The following is a 20,265-nucleotide window of genomic DNA, read 5'->3' as shown; positions in this document are numbered from 1 at the left end:
TGTGTGATTTCTCTTGTAAACTATTTCATCTTTATAGTGGATTACTGCAGTGGCGGAAGACAGGACGTAGTATCACCTTGAGACGAACCTGTGTAAATCTTGTTTGTTCTCGTGCTTGCATTTTCTTTCTTCTGCGATTATTATTATTGCTCTCGTTAGTTTAGAATTAGGGGGTCTAATTCCAAACAAGTGGTATCAGAGCTTTGGTTCGTGATTGAGAGCAAAGCTTAGCGATGTTAGGAATTAGATGCCCTAATTCCAAACTAATGAGAGAAATAATAATAAACACGAAAGAAGGGAAAAAACAAGCACGAAAAAGCACAACAAGATTTATAAAGGTTCGCCTCAAGGTGAGACTACATCCTGTCATCCGCCGCTATTGTAATCCACCATGAAGATGAAATACTTTACAAGAAAAATCAAATACTTATAGGTGTTTCTCTCTAACCTCTTGGGCTACAAAAAATCCTAATAGCCTCGTCCCTCAATTATAAAGAGAAAATTAGGAAAACTGCATTACAAGAGTAAAATTCCCAAACTACCTTTAATGAAATAACAATTAATATATAGTGGACCAGCTCAGCATAGGGCGTTAATTAGGCTCCACAACTTAACGATCTCCCACTTGGAGACTAATTCATCATCAATATCTCCTCTATAGCAGCAACAGTTTCTCAATCCTTAGAGAGAAGTTCAACTGAAGTTGAAAACAACTTCAGTTTCTTGATCGTAACAGTCTTTGTCAATATATGTTATGGTCCTGGGTTAAGTACCTAGGCCTTCCGCTCCTAATAGGCCGGTCTTTTGGGTAGTATTGGCTAGGTGATTAACATATGGTATCAGAGCGGGCTCCCATGTGGCGTTCTAATCCCGGAGGGGGAGACCTCAGTGTGGACTTGGCTGTCACTAGAGTAGACCGTCGCTAGAGTAGGCCATCGCTAGAGTAGGTCGTCGCTAGAGTGGGCCGCCGTGGACGTCGGATCGTGAAGGTGGAGTGTGATGTTATGGTCCTGGGTTAAGTACCCACGCCTTCCACTCTTAATAGGTCGGTCTTTTGGGTAGTATTGGCTAGGTGCTTAACAACATATCTGCCGGATTTTGACTTGAATTTGCTCAAGAGCTAAGACTCCATCCTCCAGAGCCAATATGAAGAAGTGCTTTGTTCTAGCATGATAAACAGGATTCATTGCTAAATGAATAGCACTCTGACTGTCACAATACAACACATTTTTCCCATGCTTGAGTCCTAATTCTTCCTAGAAAGACTAAAACCATATGATCTCTTTGCTAGCTTTGGTCATGACAACATATTCTGCCTCAGTAGTGGAAAGAGCAATATCTTTTACAACTTAGAGACCTAACTAATTGTTGTACTACCCAATGTGTATACATATCCAGTGGTACTCTTCCTACCATCAATGTCTCCAGCCATGTCAGAATCTACATAACCCTGTAATCCCAAGTCTGACTTTCTGAAACATAAGGCTGAGTCTGCAATGCCTCTCAAATACCTAAGAATCCACTTCACTGCTTCCCAATGTTGTTTACCCGGATTACTCATATATCTGCTCACAACTCCCACTGCATGAGCTATGTCTGGTCTAGTAAACACCATGGCATACATGAGATTGCTAATAGCAGAAGGCATAAGGCACATTGGCCATGTTGGCTCACTCCTACTTTGTACAAGGTGATTGCTCCTTAGATAGACTAAAGCGACTAACCAAAGGAGTACTCACTGGTTTTGCATTTGAATCTGCTCATCAACTTCTTCACATATTCTTCTTATGACAGTTTCAAGACATCAATATGTCTAGTAATCCTCATCCCAAGGATTTTTTTTTTGCACCACCCAAATCTTTCATTGTAAACTTCTTCGACAACTCTCTTTTCAAATTATCTATTTCCTATTTCCAAGCACCTGCTATCAACATGTCATCAACATATAGTAGTAGAATGATGTTGAAGTCATCAAACTTCTTCACATAATAGCAATGTTATGCCTGGCACCTCAAGAAACCATTACTACTCATAAAAGTGTCAAACTTCTTATACATCTTGGAGCTTGTTTAAGACCATACAAGCTTTTTTGAAGTTTGTACACCATTTTCTCCTTTCCTTGTACTTTGAATCTCTGTCTTGGAAGATAGGCCCCGATCCACATGACCAAGGAAGGCCCATATATTTAAGAGTATTATTATAATATGGGCCACATGACCAAGGAAGGCCCACAAGATGGGATGAAGCACATAAGAAGTAGGACCCACCATGATTACCACAAGCTGGCCTCCTTATCACATAAGTTGGAAGATCAAGGATTTACAAAGGCATCTTTATCTTATGGTCACGTCCTAGAAGAGTTCTAGTTTGAATTATGTTTGTCTTTTATCTATATTGAGTTATTTAATTATTCAAGGACTTATCTTTAAGTGTTAGAGTTTGGGTGTAATTGGGACAAAGGTAGTTTTATTGTAATTGGACTCTACTACCTTCCTTTTCTCTAAACCCTAAACCCTAAGTTTAGGTTCATAGTTATTTTTTTTAGTCCCTACACCCGTAGTTTACTTTATGTTTTTCACCTCTATAGTGAGATTTTAATATTTCAAATTATATATTTACGAAAATCTAGTTGAGTTTACTTTCCAATAAAAATGATTTTTTCCAATCCGAGTTATCTACGAAGAGATATCGATATTTGAATGAGCTAAGGTCAGTTTACAAAAAGGTTCAAGCAACAGCAGAAATCTTCAGATTCTGAGGTATTTTATGCATTCAAGAACTAGACTTTATATGGAGAAATATATATCAAAAGAAATATTTGTAAGTCTATTCTTTTAGATATTCAACCAATTTTTTATCTGAGTTATTTAAAAAAAGAAATCGATATTTGAAGCAGGAAAGGTCAGATTACAAAAGAGGTTCGAGCAGCAGCATAAACCTTCAACTTCTGAGGTATTTTATGCGATCAAGAAAGAGACTTTATATGGAGAATTATATATAAAAAGAAAGATATGTAAGTCTATTTTATTACCTATTCAAAAAATTCTCGATCTGAGGTTTTCATAAGGATATATTGATTTTGAAAGAGTCAATGATCATGTAGGAAAAAAAGGAGAAACAATACTTAGTTTGGCCAAATGACAGAGACTGAAATCTATCAGATTATTTGACTTCTGATAATTATATTTTATGAAGATAAATTATACTTGGATTAAAGGTATTTAAGTTTACTTTCAGAAAGAGATAATTTCATGTCAATTTGATCTATATTTAAAGATATATCGCATTGGAAGAATCAAAGGTCATGCTGGTATTCTGTTGTATTGAAAAATCCAAATTTATGCCCTTTGTTTTACGTCACTGTTTGAGTTGCTATATCAGGAAAATATCTCACTTCTCCCTGGTTTAAGGGATTATTACTACATCTATGTTATTTTGGCTTATTGCCTCTTCTATGATATATGGTTCAAGCTGGGATCACTGCCATTACCTCCCAACTTGAGGGGGAGAAGTACAAGAAGTACAAGAAAGAGGTATTTTATACCGTATGTTGTGGATAAGTTTATGTAACCAAAATATTCAAGAAAGGGAGAGCACAAAATATGAAGCTTATGCAAAAATATTTATATCGGATTATGATTATTTCATGGGTCCTTCTACAAGGTTTATTATTTTGGTTCATGGTATATGTGTTGGAAGATGGTCGTGTTACATTACAGTTGCTACTATTATGTCCCTTTGGATGAGACATTATTATTGAAGAAGATGTGGCCTCAGTACCTTTTCTCATACCATAATTTATTTTACCCTAAAAAATATCACGGTTGGGACACCATGAGAGTCGGTACCGGGATTGGGACACCATGATAAATTTAATTCTCAAAAATATCACGGTTGGGATACCATGAGAGTCGGTGTCCAGATTGGGACACCATTATAAATAACCTGTAATGGCTTTTATTACGCCTACCACTTGAGAGTTGTTATCCTGTGGAGGGACAAAGTGGTGGACACTTTAGAAAAATTCCAATAGACACACTACCTACAGAAGACAGAGTGTGCCTTACATCTAGAATTAGTACTGAAGTATGGAGCAATGTCTTACCGGCTAGGAGTGATTTTTACTCTCACTTATATTATGCTAGCAAGGCCTCATGGAAGGACGCAACAACGTGAGGGGGAGTGTTGGAAGATGAAGGCATATTGGAAGATGTACCATTTTATACATCATTTGTAGCAAGATGGGACTTCATGTTGTTCTCTCACCCCCAGCTTGAGGGAGAGTGTTGGAAGATAGGCCCAAGCCCACACGACAAAGGAAGGCCCACGAGATTGGCCCAAACACATAAGAAGTAGGACCCACCATGATTACCACGAGCTGGCATCCTTATCACATAAGTTGGAAGATCAAGGACTCACAAAGGCATCTTTATCTTATAGTCACATCCTAAAAGAGTTCTAGTTTGAGTTATGTTTGTCTTTATCTATATTGAGTTATTTAATTATGCTAGGACTTATCTTTAAGTGTTAGAGTTTGGTTGTACTTGGGACAAAGGTAGTTTTATTGTAATTGGCCTCTACTACCTTCCTCTATTATAAATAGAGGTTCATGTACTCTGATAATAATACCTGAATGAGGACAATGAAGTATTTCTCCATTCCATAAATTCAACACCCTGTGGTTGCATCATGTAAATCTCTTCCTCCAAATTACCTTGAAGAAATGATGTCTTTACATCCAACTGATCTAAGTGCAATTCTTCATTTTTCACTAGTCCAAGCACTGTTCTAATAGTAGTCAATTTCACTACTAGGGATAAAATCTCAATGTAGTCAATGCCTTGTTTTTTTTTGAAAGCCCTTGTAGCACCAGTCTCGCCTTGTACCACTTGCTGCCATCATGTTCGTCTTTTATTCGGTACACCCATTTATTTTGCAAGGCCTTCTTCCCTTTTGGTAGCTCGGTCAACTGCCATATCTAATTGATAACAATGAATCCATCTCATCCCGCATGGCCAACTCCCACTTGGTTGATTCATCAACTTGCACGACTTCCTCATAACTCTTTGGTTCACCTTTATCAGTCAACAAACTATAATTAAGTGTAGGAGAGTACCTCTGTGGTGGTCTGCTAGTTCTGTTGCAAGATAAGCTCAAGCCCACATGACCAAGGAAGGCCCATATATCTAAGATTATTATAATATGGGCCACACGACCAATGAAGGCCCACAAGATGGGCCCATGCCCATAAGAAGTAGGACCCACAATGATTACCATGATCTGGCATCCTTATCATATCAGTTGGAAGATCAAGAAGGACTCCAAAAGTATCTTATCTTATGGTCACGTCAAAGAAGAGTTTTATTTTGAGTTATGTTTGCCATTTATCTATATTGATTTATTTAATTATCTTAGGACTTATCTTTAAGTGTTAGAGTTTGGGTGTAATTGGGGCAAGGGTAGTTTTATTGTAATTGGACTCTACTACATTCCTCAATTATAAATAGAGGTTCATGTACTATGATTATGACAAGTTATTGATGTCAATAAAGTATTTCACTTTTTTATAAATTCAACATGGTATCAAAGCAGGTTCTGTGAGTTGACTTGGTCAACTCACGAAGGTAATGTGATCCTTTTCTCTAAACCCTAAACCCTAAGTCTAGGATTGTAGTTATTTTTTTGTCCCTATACCTGTATTTTTCTTTGCCTTTTTTTAATCTATATGGAGTTTTTAATATTTAAAATTATATATTGACGGAAATATATTTGAGTCTACTTTCCAAATAAAAATTATTTGTTCCAATTGGAGTTATTTACAGAGAGACGTCGATATTTGAATGAGCGAAGGTCAGATTGCAAAAAGGTTCGAGCAGTAGCTGAAATATTCAGATTCTGAGGTATATGGATAAATATATATCAAAATAAATATCTGTAAGTCTATTCTTTTACATATTTAACCAATTTTTTTCTGAGTTATATACAAAGAGAAATAGATATTTGAAGTAGCAAAGGTCAGATTGAAAAAGAGGTTTGAGCGGCAGCAGAAAGCCTCAACTTTTGTGGTATTTTATGCTATCAAGAAAGAGACTTTATATGGAGAATTATATATCAAAAGAAAGATACGTAAGTCTATTTTCTTACCTATTCAACCAATTCTCGGTATGATTTTTTTTATAAGGAGATATTTTTCTTGGAAGAGTCGATGGGCATTCTGGAAAAAAAGGAGAAACAATACTTAGTTCGGCCAAATGATAGAGACTAAAATCTATCAGATTATTTATCTTCTGATAATTATATTTTATGAGGAGAAGTTATACTTGGATGATAGATATTTAAGTCTAATTTTATAATGAGAAAATTTTATGTTAATCTGATATATATTTAAAGAAATATTTGCATTGGAAGAATCAAAAGTCATGCTAGTATTCTGTCACATTGAAAATCCGAATTTAAGCCGATTGTTTTGCGTCACTTTTTGAGTTAATATATCAAGAAAATATCTCACTTCTCCCTATTTTGAGGGCTTATTTATACATCTCTATTATTTGGGCCTATTGCTACATCTATGATATTTGGTTCAAGCTAGGATCACTGCCATTACCTCCCAGCTTGAGGGGGAGAAGTAGAAGAAGTACAAGAAAGAGGTATTTTATTTCATATGTTGTGAATAAGTTTATGTGAAAAAAATATTCAAGAAAGGGGGAGCACAAAAGATGAAGCTTGTGCATCTAAAAAGAAATTTTTTATATCGGACTATTTCATGGGTTCTTTTACAAAGTTTATTATTTAGTTCGTGTTATATTTGTTGGAAGATGGTCGTGTTATTTACATATGCTACTATTATGTCTCTTTGGGGACATTATTATTTAAGAAGAGGTGGCCTCATATCATCATTTATTTTACCCCGTCAAAAAATATCACGGTTGGGAAACCATGATGGAGGATACCCTATAAAAAAATATCACGGTTGGGCAACCATGAAGGAGGATACCCTGTAAAAAAATATCACGGTTGGGAAACCATGATAGGCCCTGTAAAAAAAGATATCACGGTTGGGAAACCATGACGGAGGAACGTATTATTACATCTATGTTATCCTCTCACCCCCCCCCCCCCCCGCTTATAATGGCTTTTATGACTCCTACCACTTGAGAGTTGTTTTCCTGTGGAGGGACATGGTGGTGGACACTTCAAGGCAATGCCGATAGATACACTACCGATAGAAGACAGAGTGTGCCCTACATATATAAAAATATTTTATACATCATTTGTAACAAGCTGGGAGTTCATGTTGTTCTCTCACCCCCAACTTGAGGGGGAGTGTTGCAAGATAAGCTCAAGCTCACATGACCAAGGAAGGCTCATATATCTAAGATTATTATAAGATGGGTCACACGACCATGGAAGGCCCACAAGATGGGCCCAATCCTGTAAGAAGTAGGACCCACAATGATTACCATGAGCTGGCATCCTTATCACATCAATTGGAAGATCAATAAGGACTCACAAAAATATCTTATCTTATGGTCACGTCAAAAAAGAGTTTTAGTTTGAGTTGTGTTTGTCTTTTATCTATATTGAGTTATTTAATTATGTTAGGACTTATCTTTAAGTGTTAGAGTTTGGGTGTAATTGGGACAATGGTAGTTTTATTTAAATTGGACTCTACTACTTTCCTCTATTATAAACTGAGGTTCATATACTCTAATTACAACAAGTTATTGATGTCAATGAAGTATTTCACTTTTTCATAAATTCAACAAGTTCTGGCAAATCTCCTGAGTTCAATCATAGGAATGTTCTGATTTACTTCTTGGGGTATGTTCTCCTAGTCTTTCTAAGCAATACTCTCCATCTAATGGCTGGAAGATCTCTCAACTGAATCACTTCAGACTTCTTGGCTTCATCACTTGTGCTCTCAGACTCTGTTCTCAACCTGTCTTTATACAAGGCACCTTCATTGAAGATCATGTCCTTGCTCCTAACAACCTTACAACTTTGGTCATCCCAGAAGCAATAACCAAACTCGGTACCACCATAGCCAATAAAAAAATATAATTTAAATTTGGCATCAAGTCTAATTCTAGCAGTAGAATCAATATGAATATAAGAAACACAACATAACACTTTCAAGAAAGAAGGGTTTACCTCTTTTCTGCTCCAGACCTCTTCTACTATTTTGCAACCAATGGTGTTGAGGGACCTTTGTTGATCAAATAGGCAGTAGTGCTAATAGCCTTAGACCAAAACATCTTTGGTACTCCCACATGTAATCTCATGCTCCTAGCACGCTCGTTCAAAGTTCTATTCATCCTCTCAGCCACACCATTCTGTTGAGGTTTTTCAGTAATGGTCTTCTTCATCTTGATTCTATTATCGGTACAATATCACTTGAAATCATCATCTACATATTCTCTCCCATTATCTGACTGCAAACACTTCACTTTCAAAATTGCCTCATTCTCAACCATTGTTTTCCATCTCTTGAAGGTATCAAAGACATCAAAAAATTTTTTCATGCAATAAACCCTTACCTTTCTACTTGCATCACCAATAAATGTCACATAGTAGTTAGAACCCCCAAGGGAAGTAATAGTTGAAGGCCCCCACACATCTGTGTGAACTAACTTCAATTTTGTTGTCTTTTGCTCATTTCCAGCCTTAGAAAAGCTAACCCTTTTCTGCTTGCCGAAAATAGAACCTTCACACAAACTGTTTGTTGAATTTATGGAAAACAAAAAAATTTCATTGACTTAATATAATCAGAGTACATGAACCCCTATTTATAATAGTGGAAAGTAGTAGAGTCCAATTACAAGTAAACTACCCTTGTCCCAATTACACCCAAACTCTAACACTTAAAGATAAGTCCTAATATAATTAAATAAATCAAGATAAACAGAAGACTAACATAACTAAAACACCTTTAAACTGAAAATCTTTTGTGAGACTTTGTTATGGTCATGGGTTAAGTACCTATGTCTTCTGCTCCTAACAGGCCGGTCTTTTGGGTAGTATTGGCCAGGTGCTTAACATTTGGTATTAGAGCTAGCGATACATCACGAGTTCGAATCCCAGAAGGGGGCGACTGCGGAGGGGGCGACCTAGTGGAAGGGGCGACCAGAGTGTGCTTCCTGCACCAATGGGCCACCGCTATATGCTGAAGGGGCGAGCTGAGTGTGTTCCCGCACCATGGGCCATCGCTAGAGTAGGCCATCGCAAGTGGGCCGTCGTGGACGTCGGCTCTCGCGAGCGTGGGTGTGATGTTATGGTTCTAGGTTAAGTACCTATGTCTTCCACTCCTAACAGGCCAATCTTTTGGGTAGTATTGGCTAGATGCTTAACAGATAATCTATTGTGTCCTTAGGTATAGCAGCACCTTGAATATCTATAACACCACTCTCCACAAGTTCCAGCACTATTTTTTACCCAAATGAAGCAAAACCTTTCAACTGCATAGGCTTAATCGAAAAGCCAATTATAACAAATGGAAGCATCAAAATTGCCTCTCCCCAAATTGTATATCGCAAGTAAGATGACCTCCAAACAATCCTCCATAAACATAACCCAATGTCACCCCCGTTGGTATACACATGAAGAATATTCCAAGACAAGTTGTTTTCTAAGTTTCAAGTGCATTGTCATCACTAAATGGAGCCCCTTTCAGCACTGCAATAGCAGCAGCTAGTGGACAATTCGACCTACTATTCAACCCAAACACAGAAAAATAATTCATCCCCCATAGAATCATCTCGACCATTCCCATAATACCCAAAAAAATTTTATCTCCAAAACTCACACTTGGTTGAAGAATTTTGATAAACATTGGCCGAGTAGCATACATTTCATCCAAAAAATTAAACACAACGTTGCCAAATTGATAATGAATAGACTCACTGTTGTTGTTCTCATCACTAGAACAATAAAACATGACCCACAGAATTTTTTCTATCAATCCCGAAATCCCCAAAAAAATCCCAACTCGCATTTAGACACAAAACAAGAATTCCATCAAAATGGCTTTGTTGCTCTACTTCACGGAACAAAAAATCAGTCCCAACCCCAAAATTCAAGCAGTGTTGCTACTGCTCAGGCCATTTGAGCTCCATCAACCCATGGAAGATGCGTTTTGACATAAAATTCGATGGCATTTCAAAAACTTACTCCCAAATTTCTTCTTCCATTGTGGTTCCCCTTTCTCTCGTCGTCCTTTCTCCCATGCTCTCCTCGCTTTGTCGGCTACCGGAATGAGGGACTCCGGCGGCTGTCTAAAGTGTTGGGGAAAAATCTTCTTGGGGTAACGATTTTGGGGTGCCATTGTCTGCCGACGAAGCTTTCCCCACTCTGCCCTTACCGATGTCCCCGATTTTGGATGTCCAGGCACTGGACTGCGTCGCTGGAAAGACTTTGAATTGTTTTGGCCCTTGGCCTTGCTTCCAGTCCGAGATAGTGTCTAATGCCTTTCGTTCACTAAATTTTTTGTGCTTGAAGGTTTTAGGTCGTATGACCTTCTTTTCTGCGACAACGAGATGCTTCTCAATTGTAGACTATTCCTCCAACATTTTAATGGAAGATTGACGCATCTCCTGTTGTATCTCACCTACTAGGGTTCACACATTTTGATACATCTTACCTGCTGTTGTACTCAAATCCTAGAGTATGGCAAGTATTTCCTCTCATGTTGAAGAGTCCATCATTATGTTCCCTCTTTGATACCAGTTGTTACAGTCCCGGATCTAATACGGCGATTCGTAAGGAGGAAGAAGAGAAAGACGAAAATCAAGCCGAAGGGAAGCTTAGGTTCTTTGAGGAGAACGCACACCCCTGAGCTCGTTGAGGAGAACTCAAAATATTTGTTTACTCTAAATCAATACTTACATTTTCTCTTTATTCTTACCCCTTAAATAGGGTTCACCATTGCAAGGTTCAAGATAAAAATATTACAAAAATGTCCCTATATATAAAATATTACAAAAAGACCCATGTGGCCTATTAATCCTTTAATTGAAATAAAATAAAGTAAATTAAATAAAAATAATTAATTAGACTATAAATAACTTAATAATGTTATTGCGTGCATAACAGCGTCCCACTAAATGCGGGGATGAGATTATCATTTGACCTTTTGTGGTGAGTATGGGGTGAAGTCCAAAATCCTACACAGGTTCGGGGTTTGGATGAGTTTTTCAAAATATATAAGTATAAATATTTTGAGTTAAATTTTTAATTTTAAATTTTTTTAGTAATTTTATTTGTATACTTAGTATATGATGTAAGGAAAGGACAAGATTGAATATCGATCCCATTATGGGATGAGGGGATGTTGAAGGGCAGGAGAGACTTGGGGTTGAACAACCAAACTCTACTACAGAACATGATGGGCGACACAAGGATTTAGTTTAAAAACCCAATGTTTAATCTTTTGTAACCAAACTAGTGATTCAGTTTACATGAGTTACAAACTTCATTTACTTTCAATACTACTTTTCTGGATCAAGGATAATTAAAATTGTTAAGGATAATCCCACATACATTAGTGAGTATAAAGATCTTGCATTTCTTAGTTGACAGAAGAGGTTTCCTAAGTGGCTAGTCATTTTGGGATAGGGCCTTCGACCCAATTTAACACGGTATCAAAGCAAGGTTCTCATATGTGGGCATCCACCCAAATTATCCACATGCCACCATGTGAGGGCCTCTACCCAAATTATCCACGTGTATACACGTGAGGGGGAGTGTTAAGGATAGTCTCACATACATTAGTGAGTATAAAGATCTTGCATTTATTAGTTGACAGAAGAGGTTTCCTAAGTGGCTTGTCATTTTGGGATAAAGCCTTCGACCCAATTTAACAAAAAAAACCAAGGGAAGAGACAAGCACTAAATTCCACCAGTATATTATTCTACAACTTCAGCATGATACATTCATAAGAAGCAAAATAATCAGATTATCATATGGATTACTATTGCTCAATTTGAAGTTGAACTACCTCTAGAATTTCAAGAAGGTAGATGAATGTTTGATTCCTCGCTTCCCTCCAAGCTAGTTGCTTCCTTTTTCTTTCTATTAGATCAATGATGTGTCATTTCTCTTAGGGTGTGTGTGTGCCAATAGGAACATATAGAAAAAAAATGTCATAGGAAAAATTTCCCATTGACCAAAATTTTCCAGCATTTGCACCATTTTTGGGGACTAGAATATTTTCTCTTGATTCTTCTTGATTTCTCTCACCTTTAAGGAATGTTAAAAAGGACAAGAAAATAAGTTTCCACTTACTCCAGTAGGAAACTATAGGAAAAATAAATTAAGAAACACTAAAGTAGTTTTTGATCATTTACCTCTTACTTTTAACATAAAGAAGAAAGGAAAAGTTGCTTGCTTTTTTATCAACATCTTCCCAAGTTGCTTCGACTTGAGGTAATCCATCCCATTGGATAAACACTTGTTTGATAAATATATCTTGTCTTTTGACATAGTGAAGGGAAATGAGTTAACCTGAAGGGAAATGAGTTAACCTTGAGGTAATCCATCCCAGTTTGAGGTAGAGTACTAGTCAAACAAATTTAGCTCTTGGGCTTGATAGTTCGATCTGAGTTTACCTTTATGGGATATGTTAATCCTGCACAAAGGCTTTAAACATGTGATTTGCACCGAAATTTATATATATTGAGTTCCGTTATCTATGGTCACATGACGCCCCCTTTGTTGTTAGGGAATAGTCTCATATAGATTAGTGAATAAAAAGATCTTGAGTTTATTAGTTAGGAAAGAGGTTTATTAAGTTGGCTAGTTATAATGGGATGGGCTTATCAAAGCAGGTACTCATATGTGGGCCTCGACCCAAATTATCCACATGTAGAGCCACAAAAGAGGGCATAAACGTGAGGGGGAATGTTAAGGAATAATCTCACATGGATTAGTGAATACAAAGATATTGAGTTTTGTTGAATTTTTGGAAAAGTGAAATACTTCATTGACATCAATAACTCATTATAATCAGAGTACATGAACCTCTATTTATAATAGAGGAAAGTAGTAGAGTCCAATTACAATAAAACTACCTTTGTCCCAATTACACCCAAACTTTAACACTTAAGGTAAGTCCTAACATAATTAGGTAACTCAATATTGATAAAAGACAAATATAACTTTAACTAAAACTCTTTTTGGTCATGACCCTAAGATAAAGATATTTTTGTGAGTCTTTCTTGATCTTCCAACTGATGTGATAAGGATGCCAGCTCTTAGTAATCATTGTGGGTCCTACTTCGTATGGGCTTGGGCCCATCTTGTGGGCCTTCCTTGGTCATGTGGCCCATCTTAAAATAATCTTACATATGTGGGCCTTCGTTTGTCGTTTAGGCTTGATCTGATCTTTCAACACTCCCCCTCAAGTTGGGGTTGAGAGAACAACATGAATTCCCAGCTTGTTACAAATGTGTATAGAATATTTTTTTTATAAAATGGGACATCTTCCAATATGCCTTCATCTTCCAATACTCTCCCTCATGTTATTGGGTCCTTCATTGAGGCCCTGCGACATTATATAAGTGAGAGTAAAAATCACTCCTAGCCGGTAAGCCATTGTTTCATACTCCAGTCCTAATGCTAGATGTAGGGCACACTCCACTTCTATCGGTAGTGTGTCCATCGGCATTGCTCTAAAGTGTCCACCACCGTGTCCCTCCACAGGACAACGACTCTGAAGTGGTAGGAGACATAAAAGCCATTACAGGGGGGGGGGGGGGGGGGGGGAGATAACATAGATGTAATAATAAGTTCCTCCGGGGAGATAACATAGATGTAATAATAAGTTCCTCCGTCATGGACTTCCAACCACAAATAATTTAGATCTTTTTTATGGGTAAGAAGTTCCTCCGTCATGGACTCCCAACCACAAATAATTTTCATCTTTTTTACGGGGTAAAATAAATGATGACATAAGGCCACCTCTTCTTCAATAATAATGTCCCCAAAGAGACATAATAGTTGCAGCTTAATATAACACGACCATCTTCCAATTCATATAACATGAACCAAAATAATAAACTTTGTAAAAGGACCCATGAAATAATCATAATCCGATATAAATATTTTTTCTTAGATGTACAAGCTTCATCTTTTGTTCTCCCCCTTTCTTGAATATTTTGGTCACATAAACTTATCCATAACATAAGGAATAAATACCTCTTTCTTGTACTTCTTGCACTTCTCCCCCTCAAATTGGGTGGTGATGGCAGTGATCCCAGCTTGAACCAAATATCATAGATGTAGCGATAGCCCAAAATAAAAAAGTTGTATAAATAAGCCCTCAAACCAGGAAGAAGTGAGATATTTTCCTCATATATCAACTCAAACAGTGATACAAAACAATCGGCTTAAATTCGGATTTTCAATGTAACAGAATACCAGCATGACCTTTGATTCTTCCAATGCGAATATATCTTTAAATATAGATCAGATTGACAATAAATTTTCTTCGTCTGAAACTAGACTTAAATACATTTCATCCAAGTATAACATATCTTCATAAAATATAATTAAGAGAAGATAAATAATCTGATAGGTTTCGGTCTCTGTCATATGGCCGAACTAAATACTGTTTCTCCTGTTCTTCTAGAATGACCATTGACTCTTCAAAGATTCATATCTCATTATAATAAATTCATACAGAGAATTGGTTGAATAGGTAAGAAACTAGACTTAAGTATCTTTCTTTTCATATATAATTATCCATATAAATTCTCTTTCTTGATATAATAAAACACCTCGGAATTTGAAGCTTTCTACTGCCACTCGAACCTCTTTTTCATTCTATCTTTTACAGCTTCAAATATCGACTAATTTTTGTAAATAACTCAGATAAAAAATTGGTTGAGTAGGTAAAAGAATATACTTACATATATTTATTTTGATATATATTTCTTCATATAAATTCTAGTTCTTAATAGAAAAACATACCTTGGAATCTAAACATTGCTGCTGCTGCTCGAACATTTTTTCAAACTGACCTTTGCTCATTGAAATATCGATATCTCTTTGTTGATAACTTTGATTGGAACAAATCACTCTTCTTTGGAAATTAGACTCAAATATCTTTCCTTCAATATATAACTTGCAATATGAAAAACTACGTATAGAGGTGAAAATCTCAATGAAAACTATGAGTGTAGGAACTGAAAAAAAAATAACTACTAACCTAGACCTAGGGTTTAGGGTTTAGAGAAAAAGATCACATTACCTTCGTGAGACAGAACCTGCTCTAATACCATGTTGAATTTATGGAAAATTGAAATACTTCATTGACATTAATAACTCGTTGTAATCAGAGTACATGAACCTCTATTTATAATAGAGGAAGGTAGTAGAGTCTAATTACAATAAAACTACCCTTGTCCCAATTACACCCAAACTCTAACACTTAAGGTAAGTCCTAACATAATTAGGTAATTCAATATTGATAAAAGACAAATATAACTTAAACTAAAACTCTTCTTGGTCGTGACCCTAAGATAAAGATACTTTTGTGAGTCCTTCTTGATCTTCCAACTGATGTGACAAGGATGCCAGCTCTTGGTAATCATTGTGGGTCTTACTTCTTATGGGCTTGGGCCCATCTTGTGGACCTTCTTTGGTAATGTGGCCCATCTTATAATAATCTTAAATATGTGGGCATTCCTTGGTCGTTTGGACTTGATTTATCTTCCAACAAGTTTATTAGTTGGGAAAGAGGTTTCTTAAGTTGGCTAGTCATTCTAGGATGGGCCTTGGACCCAACATCACATTTTTGCCTCCCCATCATTGCTACTTGCCTTTGCAAAACATTTAGTACATCTGATATAACTTCTTTTCTCTTCAACATCCATAATTAAAAAGAGAAGTTTAGAAATAGGATCAATCCTTCATGGGTCTTTGCATAATTGCTTAATTCTTTTTTGAGAACGGTTAGTTGATTCATGATTCTGCTTTTCCATGAATGGTATCTTGATATTTAACAATAATACTTATTGCAGTTTGTGATTCTCTACTTGTCTGCTTGGGATGTGTGTTATGGTCCCGGATCTGACACAAGGTTTCGTTGTTACGGTTCCGGTTCGACCATGGAAAATTGTATAAAGACATGGTGGAATTGTAGGGAGACATGGAGAGGAAAATGAAAATCAAGCCAAAGGGAAGCTTGAAAATCCTAGAGTTCATTGAGGAGAACTCTAAACTTGTTTACCCTAAAATTAAGCTAAAATCAATGCTTGTCTTTCTCATTGCTCTTACCCCTCAAATAGGGTTCACCCTGTTAGGGTTTAATATAAAATATTTAAAAAATACCCCTATAAATAAATATTCCAAAAATACCCTTGTGGCCTAAATTGAAATAAAATAAAGTAAATTAAAGAAAAATAATAAAATAATAATAATATTGTGTTCATAACATTACACCCCCCCCCCCGGAAGAATGAGCTTGTCCTCAAGCTCAAAAGTAGAGTCTGTATGTCAACGTCTCCACCTGTTCCCAAGTAGCATCCGCGATAGCTATGTCTGCCCTCTGGACACCCAAAACTGGAGCATTCCCTCTAGGAACAATTTTTTTTCAACTGTAGGAAAGCATGTTGAATGTCGCTACATCTCACCCAACAGCAATGTTGCCCTCCTACAGTCCTAGACTGGTGTGAAAGAGCCCCTCACGGCAGCCCCCCATTGGCAAAGTTGCACTGCCTACCCATTGCCAGCATGGCAACAACAACAGCATGACCAGCCCCTTGGGAATGAGTAGACTCAGCAGCACGGACCCCCTCCAGTTGTTGCACCAAGAAACACTCGGAGGCCTGAAACCATCATGATTGTCACCCCTTGGCCTAGCCTCTTTCACTGTTAAATTGTAGTCATTTATATCTGAACCGTTGTGTTCCAAGGCCTGAGAGAAGTTGCCATCACCGCTGAAGTCCATGTAAGCAAGCCCCTTTGAAGCACTAGTGTCCATGAAAGCTTTTGTTTCTCCTCCACACTCACAAAAGAGAGGTGTACGACTGGAGTCTGTAAAATTTTGTAGCCCTTTCCACATGAGTTTTTCCATCCATGCTTCAATTCCCTTAGTTGTACATATGACATCAACCTGCCCATTGTATATAGTCACATTTACTCCTTTTGATAAGAGTGCATCAACCTCTTTAATTCTTGGTTTCATGAAATCATTTTCTAAGCCAGTGAAAACAAGATCCGCTTGCCCTCCCCATCTGACATCCTTTGGGATAATCTCTAACCTCTCCCTAATTACGCCATTCATGATACTACCCAGGTCACCAGCTGAGGAAACCTTTGAACTCAGATACCTTGAGTACTTCCTCATTACAACTAAATTTGACACCTCCATGACATTGGAAGAAAGTAGGGCATGTTCTGAATCCAACAAAAGATTATAAAAATCCAAAAAATTACTACTGTCCATAATCACATCCTCGAGGTCACTCCATGTATCTGTTGCCTCTCCATACTGGCCATTTTTGAGTTGTGGCCTAATCTTCAAAGCAAAACTGTTTGATTTTTCAAGTCCAATGCTATCGAGTCGGGATACATCTCTAAGGAGAGGACCCCAGGAGAACAAAAAATTCGCTGGTTAAATCCAACTATCTCCCAGCGTAACCCCTCCAAGTTTCAGCTTCAATTTTCCGTCCTCAACAGCTTTCAGAACCGATAAACTACTTGTCACAACATGTTTCGCATGAACCTTCCTAGTGCTATAGCCATATATGTCAGGTCCAAACATAATGTTGTATGGAGTCTCTCCACCAAAGTGTTTTTGATCCACATCACTGCTTAGCAACTTCATGTACCCACCACCACAATCAAGCTTCTGCTCATGCTTAACAGAAAATTGAAAGACCAAGGTCTTGTCTTTGTTAGTGATCTCAGGAAACTGTGAAGAGATAGCAAAAAATCTATAGTCTGGAGAAGTTTGGATGCCTTTATCATTGGGATCACCACTCCAGTTTCTAGAAGTGTGCACCCAATCACCTGCCATGCCTTCATCATTTTTCCAATCTGATTTCACCCAGCAGATTTGTTGGGCCCGCTCTCTGACAATTAGTTCCATTGATCTGGGGTAGTGACCAAATCTGTTTGGTTCCAGAAACCAGCCGAGATGAAAATCTCTTGCCCTTTGAGCTGCTGCCATATTTTCGATTCTCTCACTAGAAGGTTCATACCACAAGAAATCTAAAACGATTCTAATGCTGATTGGAATAGCAGCAGACCTAGCAGTAGTTTCAACGCTAATAGCAGAACCATACAACACGAATGCATCCTTAACATTAGATACAGGTTCCCTTCTCTCCAACAAAACATTTTTCCCAGAGTTGAGAACCATCTCTAGGAGGCTATCAGCAACAACAAATTTGATTGGTTCACTATTAAATTCTGGAATAGGCTTTGATGTTCGGAATGGCTCAAGTTTACCTTCCGTGTATGTTTTCAACCCAGAAGCAATGTGGTCAGGCTCCAACTTGGCTTTGAGGAATATCTGGCCCTCTTCTTGTTGTATGATAATGAGAGACACCTAGTCCTCAACGCCAAAATACTGGAAGGCACCTTGGGCTGCTGCTACATCACCTAAAAGAAAGCCTATGCCATTTCCTCTGTTGTTTGAAGCAACTTTATCATACTCCAATTTGAATGTTTCAAAATTCTCAGCATCAAAATTTATGAACAGCATAGCCTTTGCAAGAGGATTATTATTAGCATCAAAATTTATGAACATCATAGCCTTTGCAAGAGGATTATTGAATAATTTTATGACGAAAGGGTGGTTGGTGGGGTCTTTGTTAAACAAAGTCACAATAGGAACAGTAGCTTCCTCAACAAATTTTTCCAAAGCATCTACATGAAAATCCGGATAATCAACAAACATTGCATCAAATGGCTTAAATAGCCTAACAAGAGGCCCTTTTACTGTTGAATCTCCTTGTGGAAGGTGTTTGGCATCCAATGAGAAACGAACCCACGCACAGTGACTGTGCTCATCAACAAAAAATCAAAGTCCCCCCAAAAACATTTTCTGAGACATGCCGAGGTTCATGGCAACATTAAAATAAAATAGCCTCCATTCAATTTTTATTTTCCTTCCTGGAATTCCCAAAACAAATTTCTCTTGCATTGCAGAGACTTCATCACTCAGCTTCACGAATTTGTTCATCTTACCGCAAGATTGAATGCAAAAATGAGGTTGTCGAAACTTACCCCACCCAATTTGGAAATTGGGTTCCCTCTATTCTACCGAGACTGAGAGTGAGGGTGAGAGGGAGCGTGAGAGGTGGTGGCCGGAAGTCACATCCCATCGGACTTGTTTCCGACGGCGCCGACGGAGCCTCCTTCGTGTCAGGTGACGAAGGGCAGCCCTTCGGGGCTTCGCCGCTTGAGGATTTTTCGAGACAGAGGGCTCGCGGAAACACCTCCTTGTCGGACGAATCGCTAGAAATATTACCTTCTCCTGTGCCGGGAGACATTCCGGCTGGCCTTGAGGAGGGGTTTGCTGAGGTCGAACCCACGTCCACCCTTACCGACAGGTTTTTGCACCATACCCCTCTGATTTCCCCAAATCGTCGTCGTCGCTGTTCGGCTTTGGATTTCCTTGCACGGAAATCTTGAATTTGTCTGAAGCATGGTCCAAATCTTCGTCGCCGTGGTTCGGCTTTGTTTTTCCTTGCGCGAAAATCTTGGATTTTTCTGAAGTATGGCCTCTCTGCCCGTCGGGCTCTGAGGTTTCCTCCAAATCTTCCGCAGGGCCTTCAGCTGGTAAACAGGACGAAATTGTTGATTTTTCGACCCATGGCCTATTGCCCTGTCCGAGACAACTTCTACTGCTTTCCCTTCGCGTACGTCCTGCTCGGAGATTTCAGGTCTTTTCTGCCGAAGCTGGTTGCTTCTTTACAACAAATTTTTTCACCTAGGGTGCACGTTATTCCCGTATTTTTTTCTCTTCGATGCCAATCCACCGCGTTTGTCATCCATTCTTCTTTGGGATATTTCTATGTGCATCATCGTCCATTCTTCTGGGGATATAAAATGACTCATTATATTCCTGCGTTGATACTAATTGCTATGGTTCTGGATCTGACATAAGGATTCGTTATTACGGTTATGGTTCGGCCATGGGAATTATAGAGAGATATGGAGAGGAAGTTAAAAAGAAGCCAAAAGGAAACTTGAAAACCCTAGAGCTCGTTGAGGAGAACTCAGCCTGTTCACCCTAAAATTAACCTAAAATCTATGTT

At 38.0% G+C, this 20,265-nt stretch overlaps 1 protein-coding gene across 1 annotated transcript; it reads right to left on the bottom strand.

The window, feature by feature from the left end:
- Positions 1 to 16,315: 16,315 nt before the first annotated feature.
- Positions 16,316 to 20,064, bottom strand: LOC137934358 (calreticulin-1-like). Its single transcript, XM_068778641.1, has one exon. The coding sequence runs from the start codon at positions 18,360 to 18,362 to the stop codon at positions 17,613 to 17,615; it is 750 nt and encodes a 249-aa protein (XP_068634742.1). The 5' UTR covers positions 18,363 to 20,064; the 3' UTR covers positions 16,316 to 17,612.
- Between the last annotated feature and the right edge of the window lie 201 nt (positions 20,065 to 20,265).

The sequence above is a fragment of the Aristolochia californica genome, unplaced genomic scaffold (assembly GCF_029961685.1).
Source record: "Aristolochia californica isolate CCGP_79_NKW_82.1479 unplaced genomic scaffold, dmAriCali1.0.hap1 SCAF_6, whole genome shotgun sequence".
Lineage (NCBI taxonomy): Eukaryota > Viridiplantae > Streptophyta > Magnoliopsida > Piperales > Aristolochiaceae > Aristolochia > Aristolochia californica.
This window is presented reverse-complemented; position numbering and strand designations above follow the sequence as displayed.